Source organism: Callorhinus ursinus, unplaced genomic scaffold (genome assembly GCF_003265705.2).
Source record: "Callorhinus ursinus isolate GAN/ISIS: 27379988/994484 unplaced genomic scaffold, GSC_fseal_2.0 scaffold29, whole genome shotgun sequence".
Classification (NCBI taxonomy): Eukaryota; Metazoa; Chordata; class Mammalia; order Carnivora; family Otariidae; genus Callorhinus; species Callorhinus ursinus.
Genome location: NW_027397091.1, coordinates 6,645,884 through 6,663,503, shown reverse-complemented (window position 1 = coordinate 6,663,503; position 17,620 = coordinate 6,645,884). Strand labels below are relative to the sequence as shown.

Sequence of the window (17,620 nt, the reverse complement as noted above, 5' to 3'; positions counted from 1 at the left end):
CGTTCTTAGAATCATCACCATCTATTCAAATGATGACTTTGGGTCCCCCTCCCCCTGCCCCATGGCTACATTCCTCTCCCACTTCCAAAAAGAATTCTGTCTTGTTTGATGAAATGGGGAAAATACAGTAAAAGGAATCATATTTTTACTAGCACCTTTCCACACCACTGCTTGGGCTATCACTGCAGGCAGGTCATCTGCCTCCCAAAGCAGGCTGGCTATGTCTTTTCATGCCTTTTAGGTAAGATACCTGCTCATTCTGTTTCTCTAGGAACTCTAGGTGTTCAAGCTGGACTTTTTTCAATTGATCCATTTCTTTGGACTGCTTCATTGCAAGCTGTAAAAAAGAAAAATTCTGATAAACTTTGGGTTGTAATCTGAAAACTTATGGATGAGGTACGGCTGTTAAGTTTACAGTTTAAACCCATAATTATTACTGGGAAGATCTTCCCTGTGAAAATCTTCTCAGAACATAATAGAGTATTTATGCGTAATCAAAGCTTGGCTTCCTTTTCCATATAAAATGGTGCCAAATTAATATCATTAAGATTTAAGTGATAGATTAGCTCTCAGGGAGCAGACAAGAGAAGCTAGAATGTTTAATGTACAGAAAAATCAAATTAAGCAAATTAGCCAGAAGAGGTCTGATATCTAAGCATGAGTTATTGTATACAGTGCCAAGAAAATTACAAAATACTTACTCTTTTTCTTTCTTCCAGAAACTTTTTGGTGTTGCTGCTATTTAACTCCCTGACTCGCCTAAAAGTAATAGGTACAAGTAACAGTTGGCATGACATTGAATAGAATTAACATAATATTACATAAGAAAGCGTTATATTCTATTTAATTCTCTGGATGGGATTATCACTTTACCTAATTTTTGTGGAATTTTCAAAGACATAATGTACAGAGAGAGAAATACAAACTTCTTTGTACCCATCACTCAGATTAGTCAATATTAATGTTTTGCCCTGCTTGTCTCATATTTTTAAAGGAAACAAAGTGTTACAGATATAATGAAAGCCCCTTTTGTATTTTTCCTGATTCCACGCCCCTCCTTTCTTTCTCTCCAAACATAACCCCTATTTTGAGTTGGGTGTGGACCTTACCATCCATGTTTTAATATTTTTATTTCATATGGATGTATCCATTTGTAATATATACAAATGCTTGTCAAATTTTCAGGTGCCTACAAATCAAATGGAGATACTGTCAAAAACACAGATTGCTGGGTCCACCCCCAGAGGGTCTGATTCAGTGGGTCTGGAGTGGGGCATGAGACTCTGCATTTCTAAGAAGTGCCCAAGTGATGCAGCTGGTCTCTATTGCTCTGTGTGTTTTCCAAATTTACCTAAATGGTAACCTATTCTGGGTTTCTTCCTATAACTTATTACTTAGCCTAGTTTCTAGAGCTACAACTGTGTTTCAAGCTCTTCCATTACTTTCAACTGTTGTATGGATTTTTTCAAACATTTATGAAGAGAATACAATATTTCCAGTTGCCAATAATGACAGATAGGTTGTTTCCAAACAATGCTCCAATGATCTAGTGCTTAGGGTCCCATAATGCTTGACACACTATCTGCTGACTCAATAAATGTAGGGCATATCTTCTTGTGCACACGAGCAAGGATTTCTCTATATATGCCTAGATTTGCAGGTTGGTGGGGAATGAACAGCTTCATCTTTACTCCAAAGCACTTGTCCTTATTTGCATTCACAACCAGGGTTTGAACACTACCTTTTCTTCAGGTCTTTGTGCACTCTTGGTACCCTAAGACATCGACTTTTGTGTCAATTAGTTTTATGAAGTGGCATCATTACCAGTGAGGCTGGAGTGCTTTTCATGACTGAATAGACGTCTACTGATTGAATTTCTCTAACAGCTATGGGTCTATTCAGGTTTTCTTCTTCCTTTTCAGTTTTGGATATTAGTATTTTTCTAGGCAATTGTCCATTCCCTTTAAGTGTTCAAACTCACTGGTCGTATTCTTTATGTAGTCTTCATTTTCAAAAATACTGATTAGATCTGTAGTCATTTCTCCTTTTTATCCCTAATATTACTAACCTGTGTTCTTTTGCTTCTTGAGCAGTCTTGCTGGAGGTTCACTGATTTTATTTTTTTCAAATAATAAGCTTTTGTTTTTGTGGATATGCTCCATTGCTTTTTGTTTTCTACTTCAGAACTTTTTGCTTTTTTATTTCTCCCCATCCGAGATCTTTGGGTTCACTCTGTATTTCTAATTTTATACTCTCTTGGGTGTTTAACTCACTAGTTTTCATTTTAAAAAGTATATACACCTAGGGGCACCTGCGTGGCTCAGTCAGTTGAGCATCCAACTCTCAATTTCAGCTAAGGTCAGGATCTCAAAGTTGTGAGATCGAGCCCTGCACTGGGCTCCACACTGGGCATGGAGCCTGCTTAACATTCTCTCTCTCCCTCTGCCCCTCCACACCCCACTTGCACTCTCTCTCTCTAAAAAAAAAAAAAAAAAAAAAAGGTAGCTAACGTGATATTTAGAGTGAGAATTACAAACTTTTTTTAAGGTGAAAACATTTAAGATTTAAGATCTACTCTCTTAGCAACTTTCAAGTATATAATACAGTACTGTTAACTATAGTCACCATTCTCAATATTAGATCTCTGGAAGTTAGTCCTCTTATAACTGGAAGTCTGTCCCCTTTAACATTTTCCCTTTTCTGCATTCCCTTAACTCCTGAAACCCACCATTTTACTCTGTTTCTAAATGAAATCATACATTATTTGTCTTTCTCTGGCTTATTTCACTTAGCATTATGCCCTCAAGTTCCATCGATGTCACAGATGCCAAGCTTTCCTTTTTTAATGGCTGGATAATATTCCACTGTGTGTGTATGCAGACATAAAATGATATTTTCTTTATCCATTCATCCATTTATGGGCACTAAGGTTATTTCCATGTCTTGGTTAGTTGAATAATGCTGCAATGAACATGGGGGTGCAGTTATTGCTTTGGTATAGTGATTTCATTTCCTTCAGATAGATACCCAGAAGTGGGGTTGTAAGATTATATGCTATTTCTATTATTATATGGTATTGCTATTTTTAATTTTTGAAGGAACCTCTGTATTGTTTTTTTATAGTGGCTGCACCAATTTACATGGCCCCAACAAAGCAGCAAGGTCCTCTTTTCTCTACATCCTCACCAACACTTGTTCCATTTCTTGTATTTTTGATAAACAGCCATTCTAACAGTTATGAGGTTTTATTTCATTGTGGTTTTGATTTGCATCTCCCTGATGATTAGGGATCTTGAACATTTTTCATGTGCCTGTTGGCCATTTGTATGTTTTCTTTGGAAAAATGTCTACTTAGGTCCTCTGCCCATTTTAAAATCAGATTGTTTTGTTGTTACTGAGTTGTATGAGTTTCTTATACTTATTTGGATATTAATCCCTGATAAATGGTTTACAAATATTTTCTCCCATTCTGTAGGTTGCCTCTTCATTTTGCTGATTGTTTCTTTTGCTATGTGGTATATGCTATTTGCTATAGAACTACCTTCTATACATGGATAGACAGTACTTGCATGGTGGTTGTTTTAAATATTGCATACTCTCTGTTGAAATGTCCTCTTTGACTCGGGAATAAAAGTGTCAGCCTCTATATGTCTTTCTAAGCTGTCTGATTATAACTTAAAATTTTATTTCTCAGTACTTTAAGTGGACACACATACACAATGTGTTTAGAAGGTAACCATTTTACACACAGAAATTATTTTAAAAACCAGCCATTTGTAGACGTTTTAGAACCACCTACCACTGGAGACAAAGTCAAAACAAAGTTTTTATCAGTAACTTAGAGTTCAAGATAATTTGACCTCAACTGGGCTGAAGTCCACTTTGTAACATACTTGAAAAAAATGATAAAGAGCTGTTTAATGATTAACACATTTATCCTACTGAATTCTGTATTTTACTTCAGGGAATCTAAAATAGTTCAAACTGATGAGGTTTTATCATGGCTGGAATATTTTACGTTTGTGAGCTAAAAGCAGATAATGTCATTTCCACATATATAAGGCCTTTAAACACAGTTCCTTGAGAATAAATAAACAAGAGCCACGACAGGATGGTGCAAAGAAGTACTGATTCAATTGAGTAATAATTTCCCTAGATGCTCCACGTTGACTGGGAAATTTCTTGGCCAACATTTTAAAAAGTCAATTCATTTCCAAGTCCAATTACTGTGGAATTCCGTATCCTATTGATGATCCATTCCCAACTGTACTTAATTCAACAACACTTCTGCATGAAAATGCACTGGATGGTATTATCCTTCATATTTTATCATATTTCATGTTTAACATCTTTATTAATAATTGAGTTGTGCTTTAAAAAAAAAAATCAGTGAAATTGAGGTAGTTGGATGGCAGTTCTCACCATGTTCAAAACAAAGAGGCAACATCAGGTATCCAATAAGCTTCCATAAGAGACCACGTAGACAGGGAGACCGTGAAACACAGGTGCTTTCCTTTGCATCTGCAAAGTTCTCCAACAGCTCAGCCTATAGCTAAGCAAGAGCTGAGTGTCTTGAAGCCCTCAACACGCTCATGTCTCAGTCCCAAGAGCTAATCTTCACTTGGCTCTATATTTTAGGATCACTTAGAATCAAGTGCTCTCAACTCCCTCTCTTGGGTAACACGACTCCTGATGTCCTCTCAAATCCCCTTTACCGCCTTTGCCTAAAGGGCTTGCACCTGGAACTTCCTCTGGAGATAACACACACCTTCCCCTAGCCCCAGGTGGCAAATGGTTGACCAACAGAAGTACAAAAGCTAGATGCCCTTGGTTCAAAGAGGTTGGTGGTGCAGCTTATCCTCCAGAGCTTGCGATCAGGCTGAAGAGGGACTGTAGCTGAGAGCAATAAATCTTTGCTCAGTCACTGCCTTGAACCCTTCCTGCTTCCCCTATTCCTCTTCTCTGAAGATCCCTTCCTCAGTAAATCACATGCACCCAAGTTCCCGTCTTGGTCTCCGTTTCTTAAAAACCCAACCTAAGAAAAGGTCAAACCAGAAAACCTGGGGACTTTTGAGATGATCCCTGGGGTCAGGGACAGCACCAAGCAAATCAAAGAAAGAGGACTGCCTTCCTACAGGCTGCTAGTCAGAACCATCCCATCCAGAATGGGCCCATACCTGAGCAGGTGAGATACTTGCAGGATGACCCAGTGGAATGTGGGAAGGATATTTTACCGTATTTTGTGCCATTTGGTTTGTGGATGAGCACACATATACTGAACGTACATTTATTTTACTGGTGGTAGTGAACAATCAGAAGACAAGTGTTCTAGAGCAACAACAATAAATCTTCATAGCGGTAACAGCAGAATTCATAGCCAACACTCACAGGGATTTTGAGTAGTGTGTGTATACGCACAGAAACATTGTGTTTATGCCTCCCAGCCAATGCTCCATCCCCACAGTGAGCACTCTCAGGCTTACCTTTCCCGTTCTGCTTTGTTCTTGATAGATTTATCTTGGCTGATGGCTTTGCTGTTTTCCATAGAAATCTTAGCCTGGTGTGCTCGCATTTCCTTGCTTTCCCTAAATATTAAAAGTAAACAAATGGGGGTTGGAGGGATGGGGAGTTAGTGTTTAGTGGGTACAAAGTTTCAATGGGGGAAGATAAAAAACGTCCTGGAGATGGATGGTGGTGCTGGCTACACAACAGTGTGAGTGTACTGACAGCCACACACTTTTAAAAATGGTTAAAATGGGGGCGCCTGGGTGGCTCAGTCAAGCGTCTGCCTTAGGCTCAGGTCATGATCCCAGGGTCCTGGGCTCGAGTCCTGCGTCGGGCTCCCTGCTCAGCGGAGAGCCTGCTTCTCCTTCTCCCTCTGCTGCTCCTTCTCTCTCTCTCACTCGCTGTCAAATCTTTAAAAAGTGGTTAAAATGGCAAATTTTATGTTATGGATATTTATAATGGAAAAATAAATTCTACATATAACAGAAGTAGGTTTTCTCCCCCCACTATTGAGCTCATTGAGTTATTTTGTATCCTGCGAAAAGGAGGCAAAAAGCCCTAATCCATGAGAAGCAGAGGTGGGTCACCTACTAGGGAAGTGACCGTGATGAACTGGGATGAAGAGGCATTACGTTTGTCCATAAAAACATAAAGATCTTCCAGCTTTGCCTACATTTCTTGGGGTCAGATGGCCTGGAGGAGAGAGAGAGGATGTTCTGACCCTCACAAGTGACCTTCACGTTCTATGACAGCTCATGGGAATGAAGGGAACTGAGTAGTTTCAGATAAGCATGGGTTTTAGGGGAAAAAAGGGAATGTTTACATTAGGCCCCTGGATCCCTGCGTGTGCTGGAATGTCTGTGTGCTCATGAGAAAGACTCACAGGTTATTTACTTGTACATTAAAGGTATACATTTTAGAGCACTGAAATGAGTATTAGCAAAGAATTCTTTCTGGAACCTATAGAGGTCTCCTTGAAACCCTGCCTGGAAATGAGTGACCAAGGAGTCAGGTATACTAATATTCTAAGTGGTATCTGCACCATATCAAAAGAGATGGACAACACTGAGCCCACAGAGGTAGGAATATGCATAGAAACTCCTGGACCCAAGAAAATGGCTCTCAAGTTGTTCCTTCAGTTAGTGTTAGTCAACTGACCATTACTTCATTCATTCATTCCGCAAACGCTGCTGAATGACCAAATGTGGCTGACCAGTCTTAAGAGGGCAAGATTTTTTTTTAACCAAGGGTTGTTATCGTGAGGCAGACACACAACCACAGGGTGCTTGAGAAAAAGCCCAAATGCTGTTGTTACTTGGAAAAATGCCCTGGCCGTGCACTTATTTTTTAAGCTAAACTAGTAATTAGATTATGCTCTCTTCAGATAACTTCCTAAGCAATGCAAGAATTAGTTTACTTTTTTTTTTTTCCTTTTGAACAATGTTTACTGTTGAGGGCTTTTTTCTTTATTCAATGACAAGAAAGAGGAGAGAGGAGCACCTCGTCCTGTGAAGTATCTTTGGGGAAGGAGGGATGATTACAATCTGGTACTGCGGTAGCGGTCAAAGACAGAGTGGTGAGCAGACCTTTTTGTGTACCGAATTAAGAGCATCTTGAAGGGCAAAAAAGAAAAGATCACTCCTAATCCTATACAACTTCATAGAATACTTTAGAATGGACAGGGTACAGACCACTGACCTCCAGCAAACTTAGCACGGTCTACCTCATTTCGTTGCCTTGAATGAGAATTGGGCAACAATGGCAAGACGCTTCACGTTCTTACAGCTGGATCGATCCATCACTCCAAAACCGGGCTGGGAATTCATGAACGCGCCCAGATAATTTATGCAGTTAGCATTTAAACACTTTTTTTGTTTGCTTTGTTTGTACAACGCTTCAATTTTCTACTCTTTTGTGTATATCAATAGACCGTAACAGTGGCATATCCGAGGCATGGCGAGCAAGCTGTAAAGGCTGTGATAAAAGGATGTAATTGACATCGACACTCTTCTGCTGGGGGCGGGGGGGTGGGGCAGGGGAGTCTAGCTCATCATTTGCAGAATTTTAAATGTAATATTCAATTCATCAACCGATACTTCTTTGCTGTTTCTTGATTAGGCCTATCTTTCTAAAATTTCTAGAAGTCCTAATCATGTAAAGAAGGATCTCACCACATTTAGCCACTGAGTGATCAGAGCCAATCTGATCGAGGAGCTTAACTGGTTGGTCTTTGTCTCCTTCTGTGTCCTCTCTCCTAAGAGGCTCCAGGCCGTTTTCCAAAGCCCAGCGTTGGCCCTAACACTCCCTGAAGCCTCCATGTGAAGCTACTAGAGAGACAGCAGAGTTCCTTCGGGCTGTGCTTTTTGGTATACATCGTATACTATTTGTAATTCAACTTCATTTTTCATGTGAGTGTTAAGACCTTGCCAACACTTGAAAGCACTTCGATGGCAGAGGCCATTGCTTATAGTTCATGTTGCTCACCTCAACCGTATGACGTGATACACGTAACAGCTCAGTGTTATTACAAAATTAGGAGTTCTCTCTGGAGAAGGCGCACTTGCCTACCTGTCATGGGACAGTTTCAGCTGCTGGGTTTGCTGCTCATGGGCATTGATCAGTAGCTTTCTCAGGAGCTCACACTGCTGGCTGAGGTGCAGGTCCCGGATTTCTTGCTCCTCAGCACTGTGGGTGTTGATCATTTCTGACCACTCCTTTGTGTGCTGGGCCACTATCTCTTTGACCTGTGTGGGGGAAAATGGGATGGTGCCACTTGGAATTCTCACAGATCAGGTTTGAACTGAAAACAGTCTCTGTCGTGCATTTAAAATCCCACCCACCAATTTAGCTGGTGAATCAGTAGACACTCCAACTGCAAAAAATATGTACTAATCCAGGGGACTCAGGAAGTCCTAGCTTCTTAAAATAATCAATTGCTTTGGTTATAAATTTTCAGCTATGCCCTATGATTCCACTGCTTAACTTGTCCATGTTTCCTTTTGTCTAGACTCTGGGCTCCTTATGGATTCTCTCAGCTTCTCCTAATCTCCTCATGCTTTTCCTGCTTCACATCCACACGGCCGCAGGTCTGAATGGAGAAGGCCTAGGTTCTCTTTATCGCTGGATTAGGACTCTCATTGTGTCAACCGTATCAGACGTTGGGGTAGAAAGTCTTCCCTCCCTATATCCATGCTCTTTGCAATGTGGTTTTGTACCTTTCCTCATCAAGATCTAGTGTCCATTTCTCCACCTCCTTAAAACTGGCCACCCTTGGGATTTGTTTTAGCCACGAGACAGTAGCAAATGTGGTGCAAGCAGGAGTTTGGAAAATGCTCCCTCTTGCTGTCTGGAATCCCAAGGCTGCCTTGGGACAGAGCCTATGCTAGCCTGCTGGAGGATGAGAGGTCATACAGGAAAAAGCAATCAGCTGCCAGCTACCAACCGGGGTATCTCAGTACAGCCATCGATCCCGGCTAATGGCAGACACACGAGTGAGCCCTAATCACAATCCCAAGAACTATCCAACTGAGTATAGCCCAAATTCTGACCCACTCAATTGTAAGGTAATAACTGGGAGGTGTCTTACGTCACTAGATTTTGACCCGGTGTGCTGTGCAGCAAACTGATATCATGGCCAAGATTTCTACTTTCCTATCTGTGCAAAGCTTCTAGAAGTCATGGCATGGTGCACAGACATTAATTCTCAAACATTCCAGTTAAGAAGAGAGAGACTGAAGAACTCTCAAAGACACATGGCTTCCTGCCTATGTAACTTCACACGATGGACACAAAATACATAGCACCGAGGAGAACCTCCATTTGAACCATGTGGCTCACCCACGTAGGCAGCAGGGCCACAGGGCAGATGACAGAACTGCGTGGAGACACAGGGAGGCTGGCTGGTTTGACCAAAAGCTAGAGTTGGGAGTTTTAAGAGTACCACCCCTCCTCTGTAACTATTACTGCTAGAAGAATTCTTTGCATTATTGACTGGAACTTAGTGCTCAGTTCCCCAAAAGCCCACAAACTAATAAATCTCCCAAGTTCCTATTTTCTTATGTTTTGGGGGAAATATGAGTAATTGGGCTCATCTCCTAGAATGTCAGCTCTTGATTTTTTTCCCCATCCCAAACTTCCACAGCAAAGTTAGAATGGAATAAGTATCAAAGAGTTACTAACAACCCTCAGGTTGGGTGGGTTTTTGTTCTATGTTTAATGTTACTTCTCTAGAGAAGCATGTTCTGTATTTTATATAGTATTTGTCCTGTTTCACTTGATGCCCCAGAGGCAGGAGGCAGGCAGCATAGACAGACTGTATGCATATTTCTACAGATGAAGTAAAAGATGTTCCAGGAAATGGCCCTTCCCAAAGCCAGTGAGTCTGGAACAAATGGGAATGACGATATCTCTTGACTTCCCAGACCAGCCCCAGGTTAGTTATTTCTGATTTATGTTAGGTAAGGCATCTAAAAAATTACAAAGTATCTTCTGCAAGTTCCTGCTGTAAAAATAGGCATTTTCTTACCTTAGATTTGTGATCTGATGTCAGTGTCTGAATTTTAATTTCGGTTTCTTTTTTCATTTCGAGACAATTACTTCCCCTGAAAATGGAAAATCATAAACATGTGCCAGATGTTAGATATCTTCCCATTCCCATGGGCCCTTGCTCCAAAGCTTTCTAATGAAGACAATTTGTTCATCAAACACGGGACATCATGGCTCATTGGGCAACATCAGTATTTCTAGTAATAGATGTACACCTTACAAAACATCCACATCGTGATTACTCAATTCAACCACTACACAAAGAGACACTTCACATCTAACAATGATTTCATTGTGAAGGGTCTGTTGTCAGAGTTTCCATTTTGGTTCCTGCTTTTCTTGAGGCTAATTTTTCATTTATTCAATAAAATACTATTGGAGATAATAACTAGAAAATAGGTCCTCAGCCTGGAAGTGAATTTTTAAATTCTTTCTGGTTATAAAGCCAGATTTTTGTCTTTTACACATGCCAGCAAGGCAGAAAATAACATTTCTTGGCATCACAGGGCAATTTTTGCTTCTTATTCCATTGTGACTAGGAAATACATATGAGGCAATTTCCCAGCAACCATTACTGCTTATTTCAGTGATAATTTTTCCCTTTTGGAATATCTGTAGCATTGCTGAAACCAGAACAGGTCCCGAGCTTCTGTCTTCAGCATATACGCTCTGATGTATTATGGCCTAAGTGAGAATGCTTCATTATCTTATTGAGAACGTCTCTGAGAAAAGCATTATTCTAAAAATGCTAGACTCTCATCAAATCTATTTGACTCTCATCAAATCTATTACTTCTCAAGGGCTGGCACCGAGGATGCTCTCCCTTTAGTCTGTTATTTGGAGAGCTTGTGGCATCACAGAAACATCCCCCTGGCTTAATTCTAGACAAAAATCTTTTATAGTAAAATGCACTGATAGGGTTTATTTAACAGTTTTATCTGTTGGCATTAGCTAAAGAGTCTTCAAATATTAAAAATCGAGATTGCATTTTTTTTTCCTGAGTGCATCAAACTTATTTATTTTCTGGCTATGAAAAAGGATTTCTGTAATTTCAAAAGTTCCCAACTTTAGCTTGTCCTTCCTTCTCCCCCACCCCCCCATTCACCTTAAAGATACCCAAGTGGAAAACACATGAGGGACATAGTTACGGTGTCATCAACCAATGGCTGTCCAACTGGAATAAAGCTCCTCTTTTCTACTTCAATCCCTGCCTTTAGTTGAATGAGTCTCTTATTTTCCAGGAAAAAATTTTAATGGAATGAAAACACAGTCAAGACTAAGTTCTGCCTTGACCTAAGCAGTTAAATGAACTGTGGGGGAAGACAAAATATAAAAAGGCAAAAAGCTTTCAGAATGAAATAAAAAGCCATTACCCCTTCTTCTTCATCGCCTTCTCTAGGATTTTCTCATGCGTTGACTTCTCTTTGTCATACTGTGCCACAATTTTGTCAACTTGTGTGCAGTGCAACTTCTGCATCGTGCTGTGCTCCTGAATGAGAAAAATCTGCCGTCACAAGTTGGGCTCTTCCAGGGTGGCTGACAAACTTTGCCTATGTTTGGCTGGCACGATTCTCAACAGCTTTCCCAGAACCAAGGTTTGGAAATTGAGGAGTAACCAATTCTGAGAAGTGGAAGGACTTCCAATCTCCAGCCCAACACAAGAGTTTCTTGTACAGGGGTATCCCCAATAAGGGAGTGTCTAGCCTCAGCCTAAAGAACATGCCCACCTCAAAAGGCATCCCTGCACACTACTGGGCTGCAGCACCGATCATCCCAAAGTCCTCTCTTCTACACATACATGTTCTCCACAGAACTTCTACCCACTGGTCTTTGTTCTGTTGGAAACAACTAATTACTCCACAGCCCCTACCACACAGTGGTTCTCAACTAGGTAAGTTCAGCTACCATAGTTTCCCTCTTTCACATGCTAAGTATAACTATTCACATGTGACATGGTTTCTAAACGCCCAGCACGTTTTTGGAAAGTCTTAAATACTATCGCTAAACAGTGAGAATTGCCAGTGGGATTGTCACTGTCAGCTGACTTCAAATCCCCATCATGCCTTTAGAAGTCGTGGAGCAGGGTGGTGCTGGGTGGGGAGATTCTCAGGACAGGAAACCGACAATGGGGACAACAGAGTGGTCCAAGGTGACGCTATCTGGCTGTGGATTTGGGGTCAGGGAATCATGTGGAACAGTATCTTGCTTAATTTGTGGTTGGAAGGCCTCATAAATCTAGCCACATTCCCAATATGTGTGCACTTTGTGTTATAAACACATTTCAGCCAGGGCTTTTGCAATGTGGTAGATTGGGTTAAAGGCATGGGTTCTTTAGGCTTAAATCCTGGGGCAACTCATCTAGCCTCTCAATCTGTTCATCTTTGTAACTGGGAAAGCGATACCTAGTTCACAAGGTTGTTAGGACTAAAAGTAAATATAATAATCATATTTCAAATGCCTGCTACACCTTATTCAAAATATAGTAACATGTTCATATTATTCAATATCCATGATAACATACAGAGAGTGACTTGGGATAAGGGAGAGCGAGCAGAATGATTAAATCAATAAACCTTCCCTCCACACTGAATCAACTGCCTCAGGAATCAACACGTTAACATCTCCTTATTTGAATGGATTTAACTACTCTTGTATTGTGTGGACAACAACGAGCCTACTAAAATGTCCTAATAATAGTCTTCCTTCCAAGATTTAAAGGCATCACGCCTGCCCAGCCCAAGTGTTAATTTTCCTGGGCAAATAAATAAGGGACTCTATGCAAGTGCAGATTCAAACAGATTAGAATAATCTTTCCTGTGTAATCTTTCTGCTTTCCTGTTTCTTGCAAGTATCGGAGGGAGGGTGGAGAAGATTGTTCTTTAAATAGCCTAGTGCAGCACAAGAAAAGGAGAGGATTTGAGGCTTGGAAGTACACTGACAGACTATTTCTTAAGGAAACCTTATGGTGAATCTTATTAACCCAATTAGAGATGAGGAATGAGGCTGTTTGTGACGAAAGGCATTCACAATAGATTCCAGTAGGTAAGATATTCTCTATGAAGGCAGGGCAAGTCTTTGTTCAGAGGTACATGACGCAAAACTTGGTTCAGAGCAGGTGCTCATTAAATATTTGTTGTACAAATGAAAAAATAGCAAGGGAAAACAGCAGGAGCACTTGGATTCTGGTCTTAGCTCAGTCAATAATTAGCCAAGTGGGGCCTTATGAAACTTATATAAATCTTTCCAGCCCTCACCTTCTTTCTTAGAAAACTGAACAAGATCCATTTGCCCAACCTCATTCATGGGTTGTTTATGAGCTGCAAAGTTACTGAATGTATGCAGGAATAATATGGAAAATTAGGGGGTACCTAGGTGGCTCCATCAGTTAAGCATCTGCCTTCAGCTCAGGTCATGATCCCGGGGTCCTGGGATCGAGCCCTGCATCAGGCTCCCTGCTCAGCAGAGGAGTCTGCTTCTCCCTCTCCCTCTGCCCCTCTCCCTGCTTGTGCTCTCTCTCAAATGAATAAATCTTTAAAAAAAATATGGAAAATTAGAAGTACACTGAATCAAAATGATTACTGTTAATACAAATAACAAAGTTGGTCTTGAAAAAGTATCTCTGTGTTTCTCTACATGCTCAGAATGATTCCTGTGTGGTAGGAAGTGGTCACTGAAGTGTGTTAGGATAATTTGGTTTCCACACACCACTTCTCCATTCACGAAGGAACGGGCTCCTAATTATGTGATGGTGGTGAAGCCTCAGCTTCCTGGAGCATAAAACAGAGGAGCCAGGAAATGGTCTCTCCGTCCATTTTAACTCAGAAAAAGCCTATCATTGGTTCTATTCTTTGGTCCTTAATTAAATCATGAGACACTACTGAAGAGGCATACCTTTTTTTTTTCATTCATTTAGGTCAAGAGTACCAAAATTAGATGTGTTGACCGAAAAGGCGATCTTAGTTGGGATATTTTTGGGGAGAATACATATACAGTCTTTAGCAGAATTTATAGGTTTCTTACTGGAGTTAAGAGTAAATTCAGCTTCTTTTGGGACAGACTTCTGCTGCAATTCATTCTTGTGACTGATGTGGCGTGGGCGTGAATGATGTGGGCGTGAATGACTGCACCACAGATATTGCTGAAAAATTGGAGTAAGGCACGTTTGCTCAGCATGCAACTCTGAGGTCACCAGTAAGCTGCCTCTGTGGGTGGCTGCTGTCTCTCTTCCTAACAGAGTTATGGGTCTGGCACTGAGGTCTTACTATTAATTATAATTGATGAGTTTAACAGCAGTCTTGATGTTATCAGCTAAATTGTTTGCATAGCAAAGAACAAATTTTCCATCAGTAGCTTTACTGAAATGCCAAATATTGGTCAGTTTCTCAGGCATTTCACTGGACTCATCTGATGGTGATGCTGCAAACCGGTGGCCCCAGGGATGCATCCAGCCTACAAATGTAAGATTTCTCCCTCCTCTCCATGGTGTTTTGAGAGAAGACTGAACTAGTGACTAATATTTAAAGATCTGGAAGTTCATATAAGATTTCAGATTTTATGAATCCCCTTTCGAGAATGAAGCTGGCCCATGGACTCTCAAGGCAGCAGTGGTGGGAAGCTAAGTCTGATTTGCCTTTTGGATGGGAATGAATGCTCTTCTGCTCTCTCTAACCAACTTCTTTCATTTACTTATTTAGTCCCTGTAGGGATTTAAATTTTAACTGTTCTTCTAACATGTTATTGGGGATACTTACCCAACTTTGGGTTTTATTTGCTCTAGGGATTTGACCACATCAGACAATTGAAAAGTATGCCCATTTCTTACTGAAAGAAACTCCAGTTCTGGATTCCAATGAGTCATGCATTAGGGGAGATTACTGTTGCTTAGTTCTGCTTTTGCTCTCTCTCATCTAATGGACACTTGAAAGCCATTCCCCCTAGTTTCCATTTCAGGTTAGAGAGGTGGTTCTAGAAAGTGAGAGACACACAGGAGTCTGATTGCCAGCTGCCCTCACAGGGTCAAAAGCAATGGCCAATGACCACTGCCAACTGCCAAATTCTAGGTATGTTAACTCACAGCCCAGTCTCACTGGGGGCTGACATGGTCATTATCCCTGACTTTTCTGCTTGGTATCCTAAAAGCAGCTCACACACCTATTTCTGTGTACCTCTTGCAGAGGGCAGATCCTCGTACACAATTCCTCCTCATCCTGTAGCTAACCAAGGTTGAAAAGATGATTTCTTTGGCATAATACATCTATGTCTTAAGCCACTGGGATTTAGCTCTTGGATTCTCTGCTTCCCTGTAGGTCTAAGCAGTGGCATTACTTACCTAGGCTGATGTGTAAGAGCTGTGAGTGCCCTACAATCATAATATGGACTGAGTAGGAGTCTCTGCTCTCAGCTTCCAACTGCCAAGGTGGATGCTTGGATGCTGTGGTTGGGAGGATACAGCATGGGCCAGGTTTCCTTCTCAGTAGGTTACTTTATAACCGAAGGCCTTAGGGTGGCAAATCTTAGCCCCATCCTAGGGTTGTAAGGTGTTGTTTCACAGAAAGGCTGGGGGTATTTATTCTCATTATTGCTTGACAACAGGTCAAAATCTGTTTTTGTAAGGAGGCCTCATCCTCAGCTTGCAGGAAATTACGGGAACTTCCACTAAGGGGTCAAGGGACATAATAGAGTACCAAGTAATATTGCTAAAGAAACAGTTCTCAAAATGTAATGTGTGCAGGAGAGGTGCTTAAATTTATTTCCTAGACCTCTTCTTGGAGATTATCATTAAGTCTCAGATGAAAGAATATGCATTTTTTTTTTACAAAGCCTCCACCTCTTGGTCCAAGGATCCTATGTTGAAAAAACAGTCCCAAAGGAAGCCAAGATATTTGTGTTCTCATAGAATCACGACTGGTTTTAAAAACCTTTAACTAAGACCATCAAGATGTGAGAAAGAAAAATCAATGTGGGAAAACTCAGAGGTAATGCAGTCAAGTGGTTAGGAGCATGAATTTCACTACTGGGTGTTTACCCAAAGAAAACACTAATTCCAAAAGATATATGGATCTTTGTAGTTACAACAGCCAAGATGTGGAAGCACCGCAGGTGTCCCCTGATAGACATATGGATAGGAAGTTGCGGTGTGTGTATATGTACACACAATCACACGCATATATAAAATGGAATATTATGCAGCCATAAAAAAGGATGAGAGCATCCCATTTGCAACAACATGGATGGATGCAAAGGGTATTATGGTAAGTGAAGTAACTCAGAGAAAGACAAATACCAAATGATTCCACTCATGTGGGACCTAAGAAAACCAAAGCCAAATGAAGAAACAAAAAGCAGAATCAGATGTATAAATACAGACTGATGGTTCCAGAGGAGAAGGGAGTAGGCGGGTGGGCAAAATGAGAGAAGGGGACTGGGAGATACAGGCTTCCAGTTGTGGAATGAACAGGTCACAGGAATAAAAAGTACAGCATAGCTAGATTTCGTCTGGTCTCAGGAATTCAGCTGAATAGGGATCAAACCATTCTGAACACCTACGAACTCAACAGGAGATCGAAGAGGAGAGTAGCAACAACTCTCTGAACAGAGAAGTGACCACTGACTGGAAGGTAGGATGTGCAGAGAAGTGAATCCGAGGCGATATTCGGGAGGATAGACGGCGGGGGAGGGGCCTCCGCCGGCCGCTTCTGGCAAGTGATAGAGCCGCGGAGCACAAAATCGGAACTTTTAGAGTCGGCTCCGCTGAGGGACGTGGCTGCAGTGGCTAAGCGGGGAGTGGAACCCTTGCAGGACAGTGCAGTCTCCGGACCCTCGGGGTCACAGAAAGACCGGGGCTGCCTGAGTGCAGCAGAGCTCCCAGGTATCGGAGCGGGGAAGCCGGCTGCAGAGACGGAGCCGAGGCGCGGGCTCTCAGCTCGCGGTTGCCATAAACTGTGATCCGCGGCCCAGTCGGGGCACGGCTCCCCCAGCAGGGACCCAACAAGCGGCAGATCCGGGGAGACTCCCCTTCCTCCCCCGGGAGGAGCGGCGTGGGTGTGCACCGCAGGGATCTGCTGGGTTTGGAAACTCCACATGGGGTCGGGTGCCAGAGACAGAAACGCTCGGTCACAAGCCGGGTGAGCACGGTGTGCGGCCGGAGACCGGGGAGACAGGAGTGACTGGTTTTCTCTGGGGGCGCACTGAGGAGCGGAGCCCTGAGTTCTCAGCTCCTCCAGGTGGAGATTGGGAGGCCACCATTTTCACCCTGGTCCTCCAAAGCTGTACCGAGAGCTTGCAGGGAACAAAAGCTCCTCAGAGCAAACCCAAGCAGCTTGCTTAGCCCGGACTCACAAGGGCGGGGCAATTCCGCCTCCCGCAAAGAGATTTGGAAACCATGGCAACAGGCCCGTCCCCCAGAAGATCAGCACGAACTGCCAGCAAGCCAAGACCAAGTTTACCGATCAAGAAGAATGGGAGAACACCAGCGCTAGGGGAATGCTGCACATAGAATTCATGGCTTTTTTTTTTTTTACCAGGATTCATTAGTTCATCAAAGTTAATTTTCTTTAACTGTTTTTTTTTT

General features: G+C 41.9%; 1 protein-coding gene across 15 annotated transcripts in view; it reads right to left on the bottom strand.

The window, feature by feature from the left end:
- PLCB4 (phospholipase C beta 4) overlaps positions 1-17,620 on the bottom strand; it is a 414,054-nt gene that overhangs the window by 6,465 nt on the left and 389,969 nt on the right. For 14 of the 15 annotated variants that reach the window (XM_073878371.1, XM_073878370.1, XM_073878376.1 and 11 more), the window contains 6 exons: positions 11,424-11,539; positions 10,031-10,106; positions 8,074-8,249; positions 5,484-5,585; positions 702-759; positions 251-337 (listed from right to left, as the gene is read on the bottom strand). In XM_073878371.1, the coding sequence (XP_073734472.1) occupies positions 251-337; positions 702-759; positions 5,484-5,585; positions 8,074-8,249; positions 10,031-10,106; positions 11,424-11,539 (615 nt within the window). Of the gene's footprint in view, positions 1-250; positions 338-701; positions 760-5,483; positions 5,586-8,073; positions 8,250-10,030; positions 10,107-11,423; positions 11,540-17,620 lie in introns of those variants that run through there. The other variant, XR_012374116.1, reaches the window with a different exon arrangement.